The following is an 18,910-nucleotide window of genomic DNA, read 5'->3' as shown; positions in this document are numbered from 1 at the left end:
GGATTTGTTGCACAGGTGGCATCCTATCACAGTTCCACGCTGGAATTCACTGAGCTCCTGAGAGCGACCCATTCTTTCACAAATGTTTGTAAAAACAGTCTGCATGCCTAGGTGCTTGAATTTATACACCTGTGGCCATGGAAGTGATTGGAACACCTGATTCCAATAATTTGGATGGGTGAGCAAATACTTTTGGCAATATAGTGTACCTGCTTATGAACATTTAATTCCTTTCTTGGTATAAAAAAGGACCCTGGCCTGTTCTGGTCCTGGATGTGGGCACTGGATGAAGATGAGAAGAGACACATTCTTTAAATATACATGTTACCTTTTGGATTTCTGGCTTCGTCATTCTTTCTCTGGCAGTTCCAATTTTCAGGCTTCAGGGACTTTGCAACGTTCCGTTAGAACATGTGGCGGAGGCTCACACAGGTTTTTTGTTCTTTTTTTTCCTCCTGTGAGTGTTAGAATGTCTTTTAGGTCCTGCGTTATGATAGTAAACAGATTCATGTGCTGGCCCTGAGGACGCTGGCATGCTGCAGAGGGTGTGAGTGTGATGACATGAATACTTTGGTATCTTTTTTATTGTCTGCCTTTTAAAGCGGAAAAACAAACGCCTCCTTGTGGTTTATGTGGTTGGAGAATCAGGATCTCATCACATTGAAAGATATTTACGTATTTTCCGCTACATTCTCTGAGATCTGAAACTGCTTCTCAGACGTCCACTTATGGTCCACTCCCATACCCTGAGGTTACTCTGTATGTTCTGCTGGGATGTTAGTATAGAAATGTCAATGTAGGTTGTGGGAAAAGCTATTTAGCTTAAAGTAACCCTGCTCTGAGAGAGGTCATATGAGAGAGGCTGTGGGAGAGGATGGGTTAGTAGGAAGCCTAATTCTTTCCCATTTTTCATTAGTTGGGGGCATGTTTGTGGAAAGTCAGAGCAAAGGAAGAGGATGCTAAATTAAGAAGGACTTACGTATTTCTTCAAGGCAACAGAAATATGTTTAATTTTCACTATGTTGCTTTTTTAAATCAGCAGAACAGAATATTAATGTGAAGTAAGCTGTATGATAATCAAAGTCGGATCCTTGCAGTATCAGTTTGTTTTAAAAAAAATGTGGTTAAAACAAAGACTGCTATTCTGAGGTTTAATTTAGAACACAAAAACAATGTTACCTACTGTTATCTGAAGCAGAGGTTCCTAAAGTAGGGGTCAGGGGGTCATGAGACAACAAGTGAAATCTTCTAAATGTGATCTCTAAGTAATACGTAAGGCCAGAATATATTGTAAATGAAATACATGAATGTTAACGTTTATGTATTTATCTAATACACGTTTAGAATATTCAATATATCATTAAATCTTAAATTGTACAATTAAAAAAGAATTATTAATACTTTAAAAAAGGAACAATTAAAAGTCATTTTCTTTTTATTTATTCATTTCTTTTTGAAAAAAATTACTTTATTTTATGAAAAACATTGAGTGAAGTAAATGTACATATTTTTAGGGCATCTCCACTTTGTTTCATTGTCACTTTTAGGGTGTCGGAATAAAATGAAACGCTGATTGTTAAAGTATTATGATTTTTTTTTTGCCTTTTATGTAAAATCTTATTTTAGTTCCATAAACTAAGCAGAATAAAAAGCTCCCAAATTTAGTGTTATATTTTCTTGTCAGGCAGAATACTTTCCCCTTTTCTGCAGTTCTGTTTGTTTTTGCTGATGTTAGCTGCTTGTTAGTCCACCTTTGTGTTGTGGTTCCGCTTGCTTTTAGCTTCCTAACAGACATAAGTTTTTAGTTTAACTGATAAAGTTTAGTGTTATAGTGGCAGCTTAAACAGGATGGTAGGTGGTGCTCAATTGATTTGCACATCATGACTTTTTTATGACTGTAAATGTTTTAACTAACAACATTTGCCTTTCGTGTAAGAAAGGAAAAACATTGAGCTGAGACCAGTGGCGGCTGGTGGAGTTTTCTCCACAGGGGGCTATAAATACAAAATAGACGTATACCAAAAACCAATCAAACGTATGCCAAGTTATCACACCACTATATCTATATGAACGCCAAAAAAACATTATAAAAATACTTTATAAATACAAAACATAATTTCATCAACAGCTTTACTTTTTCGACATAAATTGCATTTCTGAGGCTTTGTGAAGGGAAATCTGTGGTTTGTATGGTCCAACATGGTTTCACAAACCTAAAAAAAACAATGTAGAAGTTTAATAATGCAGACACTGTTAATCAGCTTAATATTGTTTTAATATATAAAAACTATTTTCTAAAAAATGTGTTTAAAAGCAACTATGCACATTAACAAACATGTAGAAGTACACATTATATTATGTCTGATGTGAATTTTTAAAAAGTGCTTTAAATTAGTCCTACCTCTCCTAATCCATGCTGGGTCAGATCCTGACGTTTAAAAAAAAAAGGCAGGAAAAGCAGAATAAAGCATTAGCCCTGCTGCATGCAGTTAGCCAAGCCTTGTAGCTAAACCATGTCCAGTCTTTGGACTGCTGATTAATTTTGATGTTCGGCTGATCAGGTCCAAACGATTTTGCCTCCAGCTTTTCTTGTTATGTTGGATTTAAGGGATTTAACTTCTGCGACTCGACCCATCAATCAGCCGCACTATGACTGTGACTTAGGTTCCTGTCAGCTCTGGGCACAAGAGAGCTGCGCCCCGGGATCTCCTGTCCTCTTGCTTGCAGAAGAGCTACTGTACATTTACAACTTTTAACGAGAGTCTGCTGCCAAAGATTTTGTGCCCCAGGGAGTTTTCAATACCAATTTATCTGGAATTTGGTTAAGAGTTCACCGTATTCAGAGTAGGGATGGGGATCGAAACCCGGTTCTATCAAGGACCCGGTTCCATTTTTTTCAAAACCCGAAAATCAATAACGTTTGGGCTTATCGATACCACTATCGAGTCTGGTCGTTTTTTTTTTCTCTCGGAGGTCCTGTAACATAATTGTGTGTCCCTCGAGTCGCATCACAGCATTTAAATCTAATCAATCCAATCACTGCAGCATGTACACCAATGTTTTGGAATGAAATTGTAAGCAAACAGATATTAAAAATAAAACAAGTGAAGTCTGGCACTTAACTTTGCTCGCGACTCGAGAATGGCTGAACGGAAAAGACTCCTCCTCCTCCGGCTGCTGCCGCCGCACCACAGTCGGGCCCGTCTTCATCATCCACTCAGAGTACCACTGGTAAACGCACACACAGACTTTGTAGCTTGTCCGGTCAGTTAAAAATAGTAATTATGAAATCCGTCTCGTAATCGGAAGCATACAAGCTAGTTAGCTTGAAAAGTAAATAAAGTTTCAGACGTGCTGCGTGATGATGTGTTCAGATTGGCTCAGTAAAACAACAATTAGGTTATGATGCGTTCAAGTGTAACGTAAAGAAAACGGGAAATTTAGTTTTTGGCGAGAAACATGAGTAATACAGTTGTATATTGCTCTAACTATTTTAGAACATATAATTAAACTACTGATGCCAACATTTATTAAAAATTACATTTAATTTAAAATACAATTATTTATTGGTTAAATATTTTCCTAATCACTAAAAACATGATGAAAATTGACAGTAGGCAATACATTAACCAACAATTGTGAAAATCTATTCTAGTTAGTTTTATGTCATTTCGAAGTGGCCTATTACATTAGCCATGTTTATTGAAGGCTAGAAACCTTTTTGTTATCTCACTTGTTAAGCAATAAAAGCAATACCAGTTCTGTTAAAAAAATTTTGTTGCATCGCCTTTCCACCAAATAACAGATAAGTATCGATAGTGGTATCGATAAAGACTCGGATCGATAAGGAGTATCGATAAAGGTATCGATATCAATAAATATTAACGATCCCCATCCCTAATTCAGAGTGTCAAAAGTCATGAGGTAGGGTTAGCCTCAATTGACGTTTGTTGTCTCTGACAGCAGCTTGGTCTGACCTAAGATGGCCGCTCTGTCTGCACACCTCTCATCGAATGACGGGCGGTCTCTCTAGATCTATGGATCTGACCCTCTGAAGTTACATATGCAAATTTTTTTAATTTTGGGGAGGGATACCGGCACAGAGCATCAACGTGCGCAAACTTCTGTATATTAACCTAAAAAGTAATTTAATATATTTTAAAATAAGCTAATGCTTGTATCAAAAGTTATACTTGTTGCTTAATTGAGGTCAAGGATACAGAACCGTTACTTTATCAATTTTTCCCAGAACCTTTAGTACACAAGAATATGACGTCTGCTGAACTTTCTGGACATTTCTTTCAATTCAGTTTATTTTTATAGCGCCAATTCACAGCACATGTCATCTTAAGCCACTTAACAGTTCACCAGATCATGCAGTCAAATTGATTCAAAGTTTTTTATCTAAGGAAAACCAGTTGATTGCATCTAAGCATGCTTAGTGTGAGTCGGATTTTCCGATGTTGCAGTGGAAACTTTCAACTGGAAATCCCCTGAAAGTCAGAATCCAAAGTTGGGGTAACAGAATAAAACTCTTCCAGTTCATGGTGGCTGCTTTTCATATCAACAGATGACAAACGTTCTTACTTTGAATGTCTTGATCAGTTTTTTCTTCTTTGCTGACATTTAGTCAGTCATAAATGTACTTTTTTCTGCTTAAAAACAAGACGTTTCATCAACAGTAATGCTCAAAATACCTTGTAGGATGTTTTAGTTTTTTAATATTGCTGTACTGTAACACTCAAGTGCATCCTCAAGCAATAAACTAGAAATGACACCTCTGAGATTATGTCACTCTGACGTCCAATTTATCAGCTCATAAATATGAGAATACAAATTCCTTTTTGAAAGTTTAGTTGTGTATACAGCTGCTCTTTGTTATGGTAAAACAAAAGGGGTCAAATTTTATTTGTATTATTGATTTTAAAGTATAAAGTAAGGAAAAAAAATTAAACACCTCAGATCTCTCCCTCTGTTTTTTTTTATTTTTATCTAATTTGTTCTGACTCTTAATTATGAGGCACGGCAACACTGAGTGGTGTTTGAAATGCAGGTACAGCAGCAGACAATATAGTGAATCAGTGAGTTAGAATTTCAAACCAAGCTACAGTCATTAAGTTGCTCTTTCCCAAGAGGCCTCGGATGGTAATGGGTTTCCATATCTTAATGATCTTAATTATGGGTTCATGTGAATCTCTGCGTTGTGGCAACAAGAGTACACTATGTTTGTTTTTCCATTTTGCTTCCGGATTTTATCTCTGAAAGATAGACTGGAAGTTCTTCAAAGATACACTGAACAGAGAGTTTTTTTTAGAATCCACTTCCAATTCTTTTCCCAGGTTTTTTTTTTTTTTTTACACTGAATTCCCTCGTTAGAAGTAAAATAAAAAATGATGTCGAGTGAGCAGCTTCACAGATTGAGGTCTAAATATTTGCCGCTCTTTTTCCAATTTAATACCTGCTCTGTAATTTTTATGATGACTAACAGCAAATTATTCGGTCTACATATGAAAGTAAATCTTTTCAAATAATTATTGAATCCAAGTTTACTTTTCATCAAGGGAAAAAAAAAACAAGCAAACAAATAATACACTACAATGCTTCCTTGGTTCTAGGTGAAAGGAAACATTTTTGAGATAATGAACATTGCTTAAACAATTAAAGCCTGAAGCTCATTAGGAGCTGATTGGATTTACAGAAACCTCAATGGAAAGGTTTCCAGCTCTATTATGTGTTTAATTTACCTCTACACTAAATGTGTGTGTGTTTGAGAGAGGGAGGGGTCAGTTAGGAGAGGATTTCACAGCCTGCAGAACAGCATCAAGGTCTCCCCTGTAGTTTCAGCTGCAAACATGCCGCCCAGTTGCTGCATCCCAGGATCTTCAGCAGAAGGTTCCAGCAACAGTCCTCTTTGCCTCCGTTTGATGGATGGCAAACTGCTCTTCTCATATTATCTCACCCTTTGCACAGGTTCTCCGAGCAGTTCGGGTTTTCTTGCTGGTAGAAAGTGCTGCCATTCAAAAAAGGAAAGTTGTTGTTAAGCAGTTAGAATATGCTTGTAAAACGCTAAAGAAAACTAAAAGTCTTTTTTAGAAATTTGCAACTGAAGGACGTTTGGATCTGGCAGAACTTTCCAAAGACAGTTGAATAAAGTCTGGTCTTCTGGTGCAGGCCATCATCCTCCTGACTTCAATTTAATGAGTTGGAAAAACATTTACTCTAAAGTTAAATGTTTTCCAGTTTTCCATCTCTAGATCCTTGTATTCACCATGCCAAATAAAGCTACTGTTAAAAACATAGCAATAAAAAAAAAAAAAACTGTTCTACAGTATTCAGCACATACGCAGCTCTGAAGTGTTCCCCTAAACACAAGTATTAACTACATGACTGATCTGACTATATGCTACAAACGTAAAGCACTACTAAAAAGGGCAAAGTAGGGAAGTTTAACTACTGTTGATGTGAGTACACTGGAAAAAACTATGGGCCTGATTTATCAAGATCCAATTTTGAGTGCAGTAATTTGCGCTCGCAAACTGGAATTTTGCGCGAGGGGCTGAACCATGGTTTGCGGGTGATTTAATAAGAGCGATTGCGTAACTGGTGGCAGGTGCAAAACTGTTGGAGACGCCCTATTTAAATGATGGTTTTGCGCGTTTTGTGGTTTGCGGCAAAGTAGTTTGTACAAACTAGTGCATTAAGAAATTTAAATCTTACAGTGACCCCCCCCCCCAAAAAAAAATATATTATATATATATATATATATATATATATATATATATATATATATAAATATAAAACTTTGGCAACCTTTATTCCCTGAGGTGGTATGTGGCCGAATTTCTACTTCACTGCAGTAAAACAAAAAAAAACAAAAAACTGGTGTTTTGTATTGGCCTGTAGAAAAATGCACATACCAAATGGCTCACAAGAAGTGACTGTGGATGAGATTACTGCGCATTACGCATCCCCGCAGCATTGGCATGTTGCTCCACAGGCGCAAGGATGAGGTCGGGGTTCTCCGGTAGGGCGTCAGGGCAACATGGCATTTAGAACGTCAGACAGCACTTCTGAAAAACGAGATTGGGAGATCCAATGTTGCAAGGAGTTTTGTGATATCTGGTATTGCGTGGGTCCTCCCTGTGGCTGGCTCCAAATCCATTCGGAGTTCCCCCAACAGCTCCAAAATGGCAATGCTGGATAAACGATATGTTTTGATGATCGTTTCCTCGTTCATTCCAAAAAATATTCATACGGAGTGAAAAAATGCGTTCTCTGTGTCTCCTTGCTTCATTTCCATGTCACCTTTTTGCGACAATAACCGCTGCCATGTGTGCGCAATTACGCATGCAGACCATTTGCACCTTCTTTTGAAACGTGTTAAATATAGAGTCAGATACCGTTAGCAAAATTGCTTTCAGTTTTAATAAATCACTTTGCGAGTGCTAAATTAATATATTTACATGTTCTCCTCCCACAAGACTCACTTTTGCGTGTAAACGCCCCATATTGCATATTCATTGCAGAAAAAGTACTAAATGGATAAGAGGCGCTATTTATCACGTTTTAAAGACCAAATCCTTTTAGCACGCTGTTGATAGATCAGTTTGTAAATTTTTTTGCGTGCGCAGTGAAATAGCTCACGTTTTTATACACGCAAACCTTTGATAGATCCGGCCCTATCTATATACCCTTAAGTTAAGTAGGTAAATAAGATGATATGACGATGGAATTAGTATTTTTACTCTTAAAATAAGATATGTCTTTTTTTCCATTTGCAAAATGTCTCTCTTGCTTTCTCAATTCAAGAACAAATTTACTTATTTTAAGAAAAAATGACTTATCTAGATTTTGATTTTTTTTTCTTGTGTAGCTTTCATCCTGAATGTGGAACTCGGCTGAAATCCTGTTGCACCAATTTTCTGACTTGTGATTTGGATTTTCTTGACTATTAATTGACTTTTACAAAATGAAAGTTTAAAATTTAAACTTCCACAGACTAACAAAAATAGAGTCAAAAATTATTTTTATATTAGTGTATTTTTTCCTTCCTTACTTCCTACCTTCCCCTGTACAGGTTAGTAAGACAGTTTGCCAAACAAATTAAACTCTTCATGTTTAAAACATTAATAATAGTAATAAAAATACCATTATCATATTTTATTTGCATAATATCTAATTATTTTATTCCATCCATCCATCCATCCATCATCTTACACGCTTGTCCCAATTGGGGTCGCGAGGGGTGCTGGTGCCTATTTATACAAATCAGATAGCAGATCATCTTATTTACCCACTCAAATTAAAGGCAAATACAGTTATTTTAGTAAACCTATTCATTTTTTGCAATGTAAATAAGGAACTCTAACCTCTGGTCACAGGCAGCTGGTCACAGATGAGCTGAACATTTTATGAAAATTTTAATCTCATTTCCAGAAAGATTTGGTACCAACCCCCACACTGCCAAAGATACTAAAACCTGGTCCATCTGGCATTACTGTGCTTACTGGACTGCAAACTAGCCTGACCAAAACCTCTGAGAGAATCTATGGAGTATTTTATGGACGAAGATGAGACACCATCAACCAACAACTTAGCTGACCTGAAAGCCACTTTTAGCAGAACCACAGGCTTGTCAGATTGTCTCCAATCCATAGCGCATGGATGCTTATAATTGATGCGACTTATAATTCTTCCAAAAGGATATAAAAATATATGTGGTTTATTTTTGAAAAAGCGAAAAACACTCTCCCATAATGCGGCTCCATTCTGGTTAATCTGGTCATTTCCTCCATTACCTCTGCTGTTTATTGACACACTGATGATGGCTGCAGGTCATATTAAATTAAAGCTACAAGGCACAGCTGTGCTGCTTCCTTTGCACGCACCATGTTTTCATAGCTGGCAGAAATTAGCCCTCTCCTCTCCTCTGCCCAGTTTGTTTTTATTATTTCATACCTTTTTTTTCTATCACAGTGCAGCAAAACACACAACAATCAGCATGAAATATTATAAAATATTTACCTTCCCTCTAGATCGGGCTTCATTCAGTCTTTAGAACCGTGATCAACTCGAGAGCTTACAAGGATTAACTTATTAATTACCTTTATTGGAACTAAACTGAAGCTTCATTACTATAACTAGTTTATCTTTGATCTCACATTATTATCTCACATCTTTGATCTCTAGCATTAGTCACAGAGCAAGTAGAAAGAGAGGTTGACAAAAATAATAACTGGGTTGAACTTAGAGCTATGAGGTTGTAGAGCGATGAAACTGGCCCTTGATGTCTCCCCTGGGAGCGGGGGTAACAGTAAATAAGGGCAGGCAGGGTTCTGGCAGCAGGTGAGAAGATGACAGATGTTTTGCAGACTCTGGGTAACTTTGAGCAGATTTTAAAGGCTGATGTCATTGCTTGTGTGAAGTTTACATGACTAACCACCTGAGTGAAACTCTCTGAGGTACTCCAGATAATAACAGGCCACCCACAGATCACACAGCTCTCACAGATCAATAATGGAGTTGTTGTGCCTCAGTGGAGGTCGGCATCTCTGCTTTCAGCTGCAGTCAGGAAATAAAACATTTTTGCATACTGTGCTAAGAGTTTCTGGCATATTGCATGAATCTCTTCTGAACTGGACTAAATATGTAAGACCAAAGATAAGGGGATTATTCTGAAGTGGAAAAAACATGTTTGTTGTTTTACTGATATAAAAATATGCAGATGCCTTAAAGCGAAGGCGGTGATACCAAATGGTTTGAGTGGTTGCCTAATCAGTGAAGAGATACAGATGTTCTATGAAAGCCTCTTAAAGACCTTAGAGAACAACAGCATCATGAAGACTAAGGAACACAGACAGGTTAAGTAGAAATTCCTGCAGGTTTAGCTTCTAAAGCAATATCCCAAGTTTTGAACATCTCCCAGAGCTCTGTGCAGTCCATCATCTGAATATAGAGAGAATTGATCAGCTGTAGACCTATGAAGACATGAGTGTTTTCCCTGAACTGACAGGCTGTGCAAGGAGAACATTCATAAGAAAATAAACCAAAAGGCCAATGGACACCCCAAGAGGAGCTGCCTCAAGGCTAATGTTAATTGTGCCCTACAAAATCTGACCTTTTGGAATCATTAAAAGTAAAAAATAAAATCCAGGAAGCTTTTTCAATTTAAAATGCAATAAATAGGATTAAGTTTGAGGCTTTAAACTGTAGAGCGGACCACAAAACAAAGCCTTGTTTTGGCTTAAGCCAGGCGTACACTGTGCAATTTTATGCCCTTTTTGGGCTGACTTTCCGGTCCTGCGAGAAATTCGATCGGCCCGCCTTTCAGGCCGATCGTGCATCGTGTAGTGCAAAGAGTTCAGCCTCTCATGACCACCTCCTGATCAGGAATCATAAGGTCGGGAGACAATCAAACATGTTTGATTTTCAGTCTGCTGTCGTGGGTAAATCGCTTAGTGGGCATGCATCAACATAGCCTCGTGAGACCATCCTGATCTCGCGAGCTTTCAAGGTTTCACTCGCAAATCAGTCTGGAGACTCTCCGTTAAAGAAAATTTGGCGCCGTTCACCAAACGAACGTCCAATCAGCGTTGGCTTTGAGGCGGGTTGAGGTGTGACGCAACGAGAAGCGCGACCGTTCAGTCTAAAGAACATGGCGGCTTCAGCCGAAGAAACTAGCGTTAGCGTGGCTATCAAGCAAGTTTTATCGGAATTACAGAGTATTTCTTCACTGAAATAAGAGCAAAACACTGCTCTGGAGGCTTTTCTCAGAGGAAAAGATGTCTTTGCTCTTCTCCCGACTGGTTTCGGCAAGAGTAGCCTGGCTTGTGGTTGTGTTTTCGTCATCGCTCTGTTAGTACGTCATATGCTTCGTTGATCTGATTGGTTTATTTGGCCCGTCTATCACCAACATAGGCCAATCAGCTAACCAGTATTTTCGCCCCTTCCCAAAATTACTTCAACGGAAGGTTTCCAGATGGATATGCGGAGCAAATCCATCTGGCGGAGTCAGGTTAGCATCAAGAGTTCTTCTTATTCTTCCTCTCAGATGAAAATACAGAAGCATAACAGGAGTGTGACTGAAATGAAGTTCTTTCTGTAAAATTGACAGACCGTAGTAGCAACATTTGCTCAGCCATGTCTTTGTCCAAATAGGTCGCCGCCTTTACTTTTTAGAGCTATAAGCACAAAATTGCACAAATTGCCAAGGCAGAGTGTTTCCCTCTACGTCGTGAGCTTCATATTCCTCTTCTTCTGGTTTGGCTTCCGGATAGACGAGTCAGAGTAGCCCCATCTCACTGCGGGGTTGAGTCCGACGTGTTTTTTAGACGTACATTGTGAGCTGTGAACGTCGTACTGTGTGAGCTGTAGCTGCATCCAACGATTGGTAAAAATCGCACAGTGTATGCCCGGCTTTAGAAAACAAGCAAATTGAACCATGAATTGAAAAAGCTTCCTGGATGGAAAGCGAAACGTCTTCAAACCTGGAAACAAAGTCCAGTGGATTGTTTTTAGCTTTTTTGGAATGACTATGACCTGGGTGATTGAGAACCTTCACCAGCAATTAGAGGAACACATCTATTGAAAGAATGCAAGAAAAGTCCCCACAACTGAGGTTAAGAACCCAGCTAACATGGAGGAGAAGACGTTGTGCTCAGAGGAACCCAGATTGAAATTTCCCTGCCTCTAAAAACACCTTTTAGATAAAAGAAACACTGCAGTTTGGCCTGAAGAAACCATCTCCATGGTTAAACACGGTGGTGGCATCATCATGCTGGAAGAAAACCTTTTGAAGACCAAAGATGACCAGAGATTGCGATGGAGATTTGGAGGAAAATTACCGTAAAATGGAACCAGAGATAAAATGGATGGTCTATTGTAGATAAAAGCAAATTTATGTTTTTGCCCAGTCAAAGTCCAAAACTATATAAAAATTAGAATGTGGGGCAAAACTTCAAGAGTGATGTTTACAAATGATTTCTATCTAGTCTGTCTGAGGTTAAGTTGCTTTATAAAGAAGAATAGACAAAAAAACAACAACAGATGTTCAAAGCTAATAAACAGATTTTAGAGAGATTTTAAGTAATTAAAATCTTTCTATTTTAATATATTTTTGTTCTCATTCTCTTCTATTTGAAAAAAATACCTCAGTTTTTCTGTTTTGCTCAAATAAAATAGTGATGAAGCACACAGTATTTTAATTATAAGACGACAAAATTTGAAAATATTTTTTTATGCTTTTGCCCATCACTGTTTACAGAGTTGTATGATGGTGAGAATGGATGTTCAGAAAGACTGGCTGTACCAATAGACTGTGTTTCAGTTTGTGCTGAATATAAACATGGGAAAAATGGCAAAAAACAACAACTCTAATTTTCATCACAAGCATTGACAGTGATATAGGACAGATTAGAGGGACTGAACCACAGTGTTTATAACTATTAGGAAAGCGGTCTGTGACGTCTGTTCTCTGCTGCGCTCTGACCAACACATCCTCTGTGTCACATGTGAAAAACATTCCTGGCCAAGAAACAGCTGGGGAACTTGGCAGAGCGTCCGCTGTGTGTTTGGGAACGTTATTTTGTGTATCTTCATTCATGCGTGAAGGAGCAGCTGACCTCCTAATGGCTGTTTCCAATTTGCAGATTCCAGTTCTGTTTTCGAGTCTCTCACCCTGTGAGCCCCTCCTCACCGGGTGAAGCTCTTATGGCTCCAAGCAGCATCTCTGATGGGATAGCCACACAGTGACCCGCAGGTCAGATTAATCTGCAATGCATTGTTGGACTAATAACCCCCCCGCTCGCCTTTGCATTTATTCGTCTGTGCCGACCCTGTTAGAGCCGGAAAAAAATCTATTTGTTAACCAAACAATGAAAATTGAAGGTTGCTTGTTCCCAGGGGTTTTATAAGAGAGAATCTCCCCCTGGACTCTGCTGCTGACTAATAGAAATCTAGTTTTTTCAAAACTAATCACTGATGGACGCTAAACTTAAAACTAAAAATAATTTTAATGTGTTTTTTTCTTCATGGAACTTTGGGTGATATTCTGTCTCTGTAAATGTATTTTTACTTGAAAGTGCAATTTCAATATACTAGAATACAAAAGCAAAATCATCATAGATATGTTTTTGTTTAACAGAAACCTGGCTCATGGACAGTATCACACTATCATGTTCTGGATTGTGTTTGAAAAGGAAACTAGCTGGCTACAACCTTGTCTGCCCACTATACACTGAGAATGATCTGTTGATTCAGTGGACAAAGCCCCATTCGTAAAAAACAACTGTGGATGTTCTTCATCTCTCTATGTCGAGATAGCTACGGCTATCCTGGAACCATAGATATTTGCTTGTGGAAGAGAAGGCATTTTTTTTATTTCTGGTTGGAGGAAAAAACCAAAATACTCATCTGGGTTTTTTTCTGCAAATATTTTGGCAATATTTTGAAGATGCAGGTAACAAGCTTAACATTTTAGATCTTGGTTTTAAAAACTGCTACAGTGGTATTTGTTTTCAATTTTAATTGTCTGTTACATAACCTCTATACCAAGACCATCCCTTTTTTTCAATTGGTCACAGTCGTCCAATCAGAAGCTCTCTGCTAAAACTCCTTAAAATGTAAAAAAAAAAATATATATATTTTTTTTCGTAACAGTTTAATAATATCAGAATAAATTAACTTTTGTTTTGTTAGAAAAAACATACTTTATTGTTGATCAAAAGCAAAATTTTCATCTTCTGCATATTAAAATAAGTCCAGTAATGAATTCTTTTGGACTTGAATTGAAAATTGATTGATTGATTAATTGATTGACTTTTTTCGATCTCACAGTGGAAAGTTTAAAATTTTAAAAGCTAAACAGATGTAAATTTACTATTTTCTTAGCATTAAGAACCAAGTATGGGAGTTTCAGGCAAGTTTAATGGATCATTTTAGCTGCAGAAAGTCTGTCTTTGAGTCAGTCACAGTATTGATCTGACAATAAAAACAGTTTTGGTTTTCAAAAGAGGAAAAGTTTGTCGTGTACCTTACATTTTCCATTTGAAGAAGACTTACCAAGATATTTACTTAGTAGGCCTAATACTTTTGCACTACTTAACAACAAAACGCCTCCATCTGCATCAGTCAGATGTCTTGTGGGTACCATTCTTGTTCTGCCTTAAGTCCCCGGGCAGTGAATGGTCCCCAAACACCTCACGTCTCTGCATTGCATATTTTATCCAAAATAATGCTGCCATGTAGAATGTAAACATTTTCAGATGTTCATTAGACTGTTCATTTTTGTTAAATCACTCACTTAATTTATTTAATTTATTCTACCTTTGCACACTCATATCGCCCAAAAAACGTGTGTGACCTTCAATCATATTAAATTTTCTGCAACAAAAATGTCTGAAAAAATGTATGAAATTTTTTACAATTGCGGATATTGAAGTAATTATAGATTTATTTTATTGTATTTTATTTATGTATTTGATACGTGATCTACAGTATTTTCCGAACTATAAGCCGCTACTGTTTTTCCCACACTTTGGACCATGCGGCTTATAGGAAAGTGCGGGTTTTCTATCGATATTTCCTAATTGCCTGAGGGGGAAGTCAAAGTTTGAAATGAAAGGATAAGGGGCTAATTTTCATTTGACACAAGAATATGGTAGCAGCAGGCACGACGAAGAACAAACGTCCCAAATTCACACATTTTGACATTTATTTGCCGCATTAAAGCTGCCAAACCAATGAAGAGACTGGGCTCAACTTATGCAGTCAGAAATAAGGAGCTTATAAAGCCCCATCTTTCAGTTGAAGCTCTTACAGCTTTGAGCCAACAAGCTAACGGGAGCTAGCATTCATCTTCTTCTCTATTTCAGGGGCTATATGTAGAGCTTCCCCTACAGGTTTGGTGGGGGACAGTTCAGTAGATATCAGAGGTTTATAGCACAGGGCGGCTTATATATGTACGTTTCCAGTTTTTTCTTTAGTGGGAACAACTTATAGTGAGTTTTCAATTGTTTCATTTGTTGTGCTGTGTCAATTTGCATGTTTTCCAAACAAAAACCTTGTTTTTGTTTGGAAAACATGCAACACCTCGAACTCATCTCTATTCCTGAAATTTTGAATTGAAAAAGATTCCTGGATGGGAAGTGAAACGTCTTCAAAATTGGAAGTCCAGTGGATATTTTTTTTTTACTTTTTTGGAATGACTATGACTTAACTTATATTAAGGTGCGCTCTATAGTCCAGGAAATATGGTATAAATGGTCTCTAGGGATTTTATTCAACAATAACCTGTTTCTCTTTTATAAAACATTCAAATGAAGACATGGATAGAGTTGCCACAGTGCAGTTCAACTATCTGGGTGTAGGCATTATCCTGCAGCGAAGATGAGTTCCTCCTGAGGGAGAATTTTTTTTCTGAATTCTGGCTCATCTGCTGTGTAGCAGCCATGAAACCCCAGTGGTCCCCAGCTTCAGTCCAGTAGAACCTCCTGAGTACAGCCTTTAAAAGTAAAGGCTGCAAACACACATGACTGAAAGCTAATGATGTGGTGTCTTTAAAATACTGCAATACTGCTTTTTTCAGGTTTAAATCAACGTCATAATGATCAGATTCTTTACACATAGAGTCCTTTAATTTCTGATTCCAATACACTGCAGGAGCTTCTCATTTTGACTGACCCAAATGATGTAAAGTCTGCAGTTTTCATTGTTCTCTTAATTAATCTATTTCTCGTATTCCCTAGTATTACAATGTGATGATATGTTTGTTGTTTAGACCTGTGACATGTTTTTGTTAGGTTTTGGTCATGTACATGTTGATTTGCATCAGTTTTTCTATGAATATGCTTTCCTCTCTGTTAGAATGAGATAAAATTCAGTTTAGGGGAGATCAGTGAAGCAGCTTTTCTGGGGGGATTTCAGTTGTTTGTTCTCTGTTTCAGATCTGAAACTGTTGAAGTGTTACTTGACATGGCTGAAAGGAAGATGGGCGGCTTCGGGTGGAGCTGGATGGTCACGCTCATGCTTTTGTGCAATTTAACAAAGGTAGGATAACCCCTCAACACGCAATCAAACACACGCAATCAAACACACAGCTTTGTAAACATAAACAAGCTTCAATTTTACTAAGCTTTGAACAGATACTTTTAGTAGCTAAGGTAGGAATCTATCCACGTTTATTCCATCCAAACCCAGTTCTCATGTTTGTTTCGGTGATTATTCTATTGGAAAACCCTGCTGGGTACAGGTGTTCGCCATTTACATCAGGCATCTCCAATGTCAGTCCTCAAGGGCCGCTGCCCTGCAGGCTTTAGAGTTTTCCCTGCTCCAGCACAGCTGATTTACATTGATAGCTGATTAACAGGCTTATGATGAACTGCAATCATCAGAATCAGCTGTGCTAAAGCAGAGAAACCTCTAAAACCTGCAGCACAGCGGCCCTCGAGGGCTGATTTTGGGAATGTCTGATCTAGATGTTGATCTGCATTGAAGTAAGATAACCTGGTGGTCATGCTTCTTATTCATTAGTCAGACTATCATGCAGTGCACCGGTATCACTATATAGCCCCTTAGCATGGTGCTGCCATCACCATGCTTCGCACTTGGAGTGTACGTTCCAAAGCTTTACCTTATTTGCTTTCATATTATCATTTCATAGTCAACTGTCAGTGGTATTATATCAAAGTAGATGTTCTTAGGTAAAACAACAACTGAGGTATGACGTGATGGGTCATGTAAACAGGCGGAGCAGGGACAGTGGATATTGATGCACAAAGTGTGCAGACATTTAACTTTCTGTAAAGTCACCTCAGACCTCCAGACTTGATGCAGTTTTCAAGTAGCTGAAGAACTGTGCATAGAGAGCTTCATGGAACGAGCAGCTGGCAGGCCACATACTACCACACACTTCCTTCTCTATAGTGATGAATTACACCAGTAGTACCAGTTGAAGTGCTATGAGTGCTCCCAGCAGTGGTGTGGCACCTTCCTCCTCCATCATAACTGTGCACAAGGAAAGGTTCATAGAAACCTGAATAGAAGAATTTGGTGTGGATGAGGTTGACAATGTCCTGACTTCCTCCTCTTTAAAAAGGAATGAAAAGGAGACAGAGAGTCAGGCCTTTTCATCTAAAATCATAGTCTATGATCTCTCAAATTGGCTTCTAGAAAAATCATCGAAAATTCCCATACACATTCTGAAGCCTTGTGGTCAGAGTTCACAGAAGAGTTCAGCCCATTAAAGCTGCAAAATGTGGACCAACATAATGTTGTACACAATCAATTAACAATGGGACGTCACTTAGTTCATATTCAAGTCAAGGTAGGTGATCATAAACTATTGGCAATATAGTGTTTGTGTGATTTTGATCCTGTGCGGATTAGAGAAAAGAGCCCATTGTATTAAATGTATTGGTTTCCCTAGTAATATTTTATGTCTGACGTTTTTTTCAGTTCCTTGGTAGGGCCAGCATGGAGGTTAACGAAAGTCAGCAAGAGCATCCTAACAACGTCTACCATGACATTGGAATCACCAGAAACAAGATAGTTACGGCCCAGTTTGAATGCTACCAGAAGATCATGAAAGACGACACAAACGGCAGACAAGGTAGCTTTAAGGTTTCATGTTTCTACTGCTCAACTCATTTCAGATTACCATACATGTGGATGGTACTGGGTAAAAAGAACAAAAAAGATAGCCTAAGAATTTGAGTTATTTTATTTGTTAGATTTTTGATCCCCTTTTTATGCGTTTGCACACATAAAAAAGGGATCTGATATAGTTTTACAACGAGGACAAAACTGTGATGGGATCATGGTTGGGTTGAACTGCAGTTTCTTGTGAGGCATATTTGGTCTGTTGAAATAGTCCAAGTAAAGAGCCATGCTAAACCAGCGACAGAGTCATTGGAGGCCAAGGCTCATTGATGCATATGTGGAGCAAATGCTGGACCACGCGGTCTGATCCATGAATGAGCTAACAAAGCTAAGATTGTAAACAAGTTAATCCTGGTTTTGACAGAATGTGGGAATAGAAAGGGCATCAATCGGTTGTGTATGGGAGATAACTGCAGATTGGACAGGACAGTCATGCTGTACCTCTTCATACTAAAATACAATATCTCAGAATTCAATAAGGTAATTTTTACTAATGAATCACGCTCTTTATTAATGCCATTTTGATGGCCAAATGTGTCTAGGTTAGCATTAGAGACTGACACGGGAGTGGATTTTCACTCCTGTCCCGTCCCACTCCCACAGAAAAAAATTATGTCCCGGGCCAGAGTAGAAATCTAAATCTAAATCCTGTCCCGTCCCACTCCTGGTGAAATTACTCCCACTCCCATCCCGCTCCCATTCAGAATGACTCCCGCTCCTGCACCACTCCCATTATTGTTGTCTTCAATAAGATTTCTGCCAATACATTGAATCTGAATTTCTATGAAGGGTCAGTTAAGTTCCTGTTTCTAACTGTAGTAAAGGTCAATTAAAGTAAAAGGAATAATAATTATAAATACATAATAAAAGTAACAAACAAGGAAACAGACCATGCTTATCTTAGGTGAATAAACAATCAAAACAAAACTTTTCGAAGTCGAGTTCGCCACTAACTGTTGGTCCCTCCATTGTTGTTTTTGAGCGCGGGTGAAAAACTCAGAGCGGAAGCACTGTTGGTTTTTGGGTCGTGTAGTCTTTTTGACTCGCATTATAGTGTAGGCTTCAAGGGAAAAAAAATACAAAATGGCGGCGCCAGTACTGGATTTTTTTTCTTTCTATTTTATTTTATTTTTTGGCATCGATCCTAGTTTTTTTTTTAGTTACTATTTGTTTGCTCCCGCTCCCGTCTGCTCCCGTTAAGGTTTAATCCTGTACCGTCCCAATCACATGATCGTTACTAATACTGACTCCCATC

The 18,910-nt window shown here is 38.2% G+C and overlaps 1 protein-coding gene across 2 annotated transcripts in view; it reads left to right on the top strand.

Moving 5' to 3' along the window:
• calcrla (calcitonin receptor-like a) overlaps nt 1-18,910 on the top strand; it is a 47,386-nt gene that overhangs the window by 16,356 nt on the left and 12,120 nt on the right. The window contains exons 1-3 of one of the 2 annotated variants that reach the window (XM_038282907.1): nt 12,734-12,757; nt 15,942-16,044; nt 17,452-17,605. In XM_038282907.1, coding sequence (XP_038138835.1) covers nt 15,970-16,044; nt 17,452-17,605 — 229 coding nt within the window. In that variant the 5' untranslated portion in view covers nt 12,734-12,757; nt 15,942-15,969. Of the gene's footprint in view, nt 1-12,733; nt 12,758-15,941; nt 16,045-17,451; nt 17,606-18,910 lie in introns of those variants that run through there. The other variant, XM_038282908.1, reaches the window with a different exon arrangement.

This window comes from Cyprinodon tularosa, unplaced genomic scaffold (assembly GCF_016077235.1).
Source record: "Cyprinodon tularosa strain WSP-4 unplaced genomic scaffold, ASM1607723v1 ctg189, whole genome shotgun sequence".
NCBI classification, from domain to species: Eukaryota; Metazoa; Chordata; class Actinopteri; order Cyprinodontiformes; family Cyprinodontidae; genus Cyprinodon; species Cyprinodon tularosa.
This window is presented reverse-complemented; position numbering and strand designations above follow the sequence as displayed.